At 62.3% G+C, this 2975-nt stretch overlaps 1 protein-coding gene across 1 annotated transcript in view; it reads left to right on the top strand.

The window, feature by feature from the left end:
• Positions 1–2975, top strand: part of RPL29 (ribosomal protein L29) — a 3680-nt gene that overhangs the window by 185 nt on the left and 520 nt on the right. The window contains exon 2 of the mRNA XM_015568357.1: positions 2503–2634. Within this exon, the coding sequence (XP_015423843.1) occupies positions 2503–2634 (132 nt within the window). The remainder of the gene's footprint in view (positions 1–2502; positions 2635–2975) is intronic.

Raw genomic sequence — 2975 nt, 5'->3', positions numbered from 1 at the left:
TGCGATTCCAGTTATTTTTAGCGAAGCCGCAGCCTCCGGGAACCGGGAGTCAAGGGGAAGCCGCCCCTGCGCCTCCCGGAGCTGCTTGCGGAAAACGATCGATTAAGCCTGCGCTGCCAGGGCCCCGTGCCAGGCGGGCAGGCGGCGCTGAGGGCTGAGCCGGCACTAGGACCTCTCAGCCGCTGCCCTCTCCCCCCGACATTGGGGCCAGGTGGTAGGAGAGGCACCAGCTGCTCCTCAGCCGCCCTCTCCCGTGCCTGCCTCCGCCATCTCTATCCACAGGGCAACTTAGGGTGGGCAGCCTCGGGAGGTTGGGGAGCAGGGAAGGACCCCAATTCCTGCCTGGCTTTCTGGCTGGTTCAGGTCTTGTCCCAGGGGGGCTGCAGGTGGGCCCTGCCCTGGCGAGTGCTTGGCGTGAAGGGGTCCCCCGGGCCTCGCCACAGCTGCCAGGTAGGTAGAGCCCTCGGCCCCTCACAGGCGAGGACTGAGCACTGCCCCCCGCGTCAAGACGGCGTCTGGGCCGCGCTCTCCAGCCTCCGCCAGTGCTGGACGGGCACAGAGAGGCAGGCTGACCAATGTCCTGTTGCGGGGCTGAGGTAGGCCCCCCTGCCTCCTGCTACCTGCCATGGGTACCTGAACACACTGCACCAGGGGACCCCTCTAGGGAGGGTCGCCCCCTCTTCCTGACATGGTGTGAGTCGCGGGCAGAGCTCGAGCCCAGAACTCCTGGGAGTGGTCTTGGCAAAGGAGAAGCTGGGTGGCCCCGGGCAAGTCACCTCACTTTTCTGAACCTCAGCGTCCCCATCTGCAACACGGGACTAGCCACTCTGAGGGCGTGGCGAGGAGCAGCCATAACGGATGCAGAGGTTCCGGCTCCAGGCCTAGCAGGATGGCCTCCCCCCCCCCCCAGACCCCCAGACATAGGGCTGTGTGCTGGGACAGAGGACCCCCACTGCGGGCCAGGCCTCTGAGGCTTTTGGGGGTACAGTGACAGTTCAGAGAGGCCCCGGTCAGCTGTAGTCCGGTGCCAGAGAGCCATGGGGAGCAAATGCCAGCCTGTGCCCCTGCAGCCCACCGTGTGCTCCCCTCCCCCCACTCCCGCCTCATCGTACATGGCCTGCCTTCAGGCCCCAGCCACAGGCCTCCTCTCCCGGGAAGGTTTCCAGGTCCCTCTGCCAACCCTCAGAGGCTCCAAATGGGCCCCTCTCTGTTCGGCATCTTGGGGTGCTTCTTCCCCTCTGATAAGCGGTGGACACAGACTCCCCTGTCTGTCCTGAACCCTCCCTAGGGGAAGACACCCCCTTTCCCAGACTACCACCCAGAGCTTGGAGCCAGGGGAGACCCAACCTCCCCCAGAGGACCTGCTGAGAATGGACAGGCAGGGTCTGGATCCGCAGGGAGGGGTGTGGGGATGGGTGTGAGAAGCGGGGAGTGAGAGGTCTGAGTAGGCCGGAGGGCTTCCCGCAGGAGGGGAGCTCCCTACCTCCCCGCAGGGCCCCACTCCATCCTTGGTCCAATGCTGCCCCCGCGTGGACCACGGGCTCACATTCCAGCTGGGGACACGGTATCACTCCCGGGCCAGGAGCTCTCCAGAGGGAAAATCAGAGGCCTGAGCTGTGAGGCATACCCAGCGGCTGCGCCTCCAAGCTTCTGCCGGAAATGTCCTCTCTCTTCCCGACAGACCCTGAGCCCCAGCCTGGCGCCCCGCCTTCCCTTCTCCCAGAAGCTCTGAATCCATCTCTTGGAGGGACGTGAACTTCAGAGTTTATGTTCCAACTCTCCACCCCTCCCTTCTCAGCCTCCCCTTCTCTCCTCTTCCCTTCGACAGTCCACTCTCCACGCCGTTGTAGCCAGGGGTACTTTTTAAAATATATATATGTTTGTATTGATTCTTAGAGAGAGAGGAAGGGAGAGGGATAGAGAGATAGAAGCATCAGTGAAAGAGGAACATCATTGATTGGCTGTCTCCTGCACACCCCCACTCGGGATGGAGCCCCCAACCCATGCCCTGACCAGGAATTGAACCTCGACCTGTTGGTTCCTAAGTCGATGCTCAACCACTGAGCCACACCAGCTGGCCCCAGGGGTATTTTTTTAAGAACAAAAGTCTGTCACTTCCTGCCTAACAAACCCCTCAAGGATTCCCTTAGCCCTCAGGTCAGGTTTTTTGGTTTGTTTGTTTGTTTTAAAATATATTTTATTGCTTTTTTACAGAGAGAAAGGGAGAGGGATAGAGGGTTAGAAACACCTCCTACTGGGGATGTGCCCGCAACCAAGGTACATGCCCTTAACCGAATCGAACCTGGGACCTTTCGGTCTGCAGGCCAACGCTCTATCCACTGAGCCAAACCGGTTAGGGAAAAAGGCCAGGTTTTAATGAGACTTGGGCCAAGAACCTGGTGCAGGAGGAATAGGAGAAGGGAGAGGGGAAGGGAAGGCCGAAAGGGGCGGGACCAGGCTCGTAGCACCGCCTTCCAGCTGACGGTACCCTCCCGGCCTTAGGAACCTTTCTTCCCGGCGCCGGGGAAGCTTTTTCAGTAGTACCTTCCGGCCTCGACGACCGTATTTCCCGTGCTGCACCGCGGCCGGCTCTTTCTCTTCCGGTCCCTGGCGCTTCGGGAGCCGCGGGCTTCGGTGAGTACTCGCCGCGCGGCATCCGAAACCATCCGCGACTCCCGGCTGGCGGCGGGGCGCAAACCCCGGGGAGAACCGGGAGACGGGCTGCCTGCTGTGGGGGGCAGAGGCCGCGAGGCGGGGTGGCACTCGTGGGTTTGTCGAGGCGTGGATGGGAAGGGAGGACTCGGCTTTGGGGGAAAGCGCAACATTGCGGCGGGATGTTGGTTTCGGGGCGCCGTTCGCCGGATTTGCGGGGACTGGAGCCGGTGGTGCAGAGTGAGTGGAGGCCGCAGGGGCAAGGCATCTGCTGCAGCCTCGTCCTGGCTTCCTGCCCCGCCTTCCTCCTGCTCAGGGCAGGC

The sequence above is a fragment of the Myotis davidii genome, unplaced genomic scaffold, assembly GCF_000327345.1.
Source record: "Myotis davidii unplaced genomic scaffold, ASM32734v1 scaffold663, whole genome shotgun sequence".
In the NCBI taxonomy this organism is placed as follows: domain Eukaryota; kingdom Metazoa; phylum Chordata; class Mammalia; order Chiroptera; family Vespertilionidae; genus Myotis; species Myotis davidii.
The sequence above is the reverse complement of the archived record's forward strand: the minus strand, read 5'-3'. Positions and strand labels throughout refer to the sequence as shown.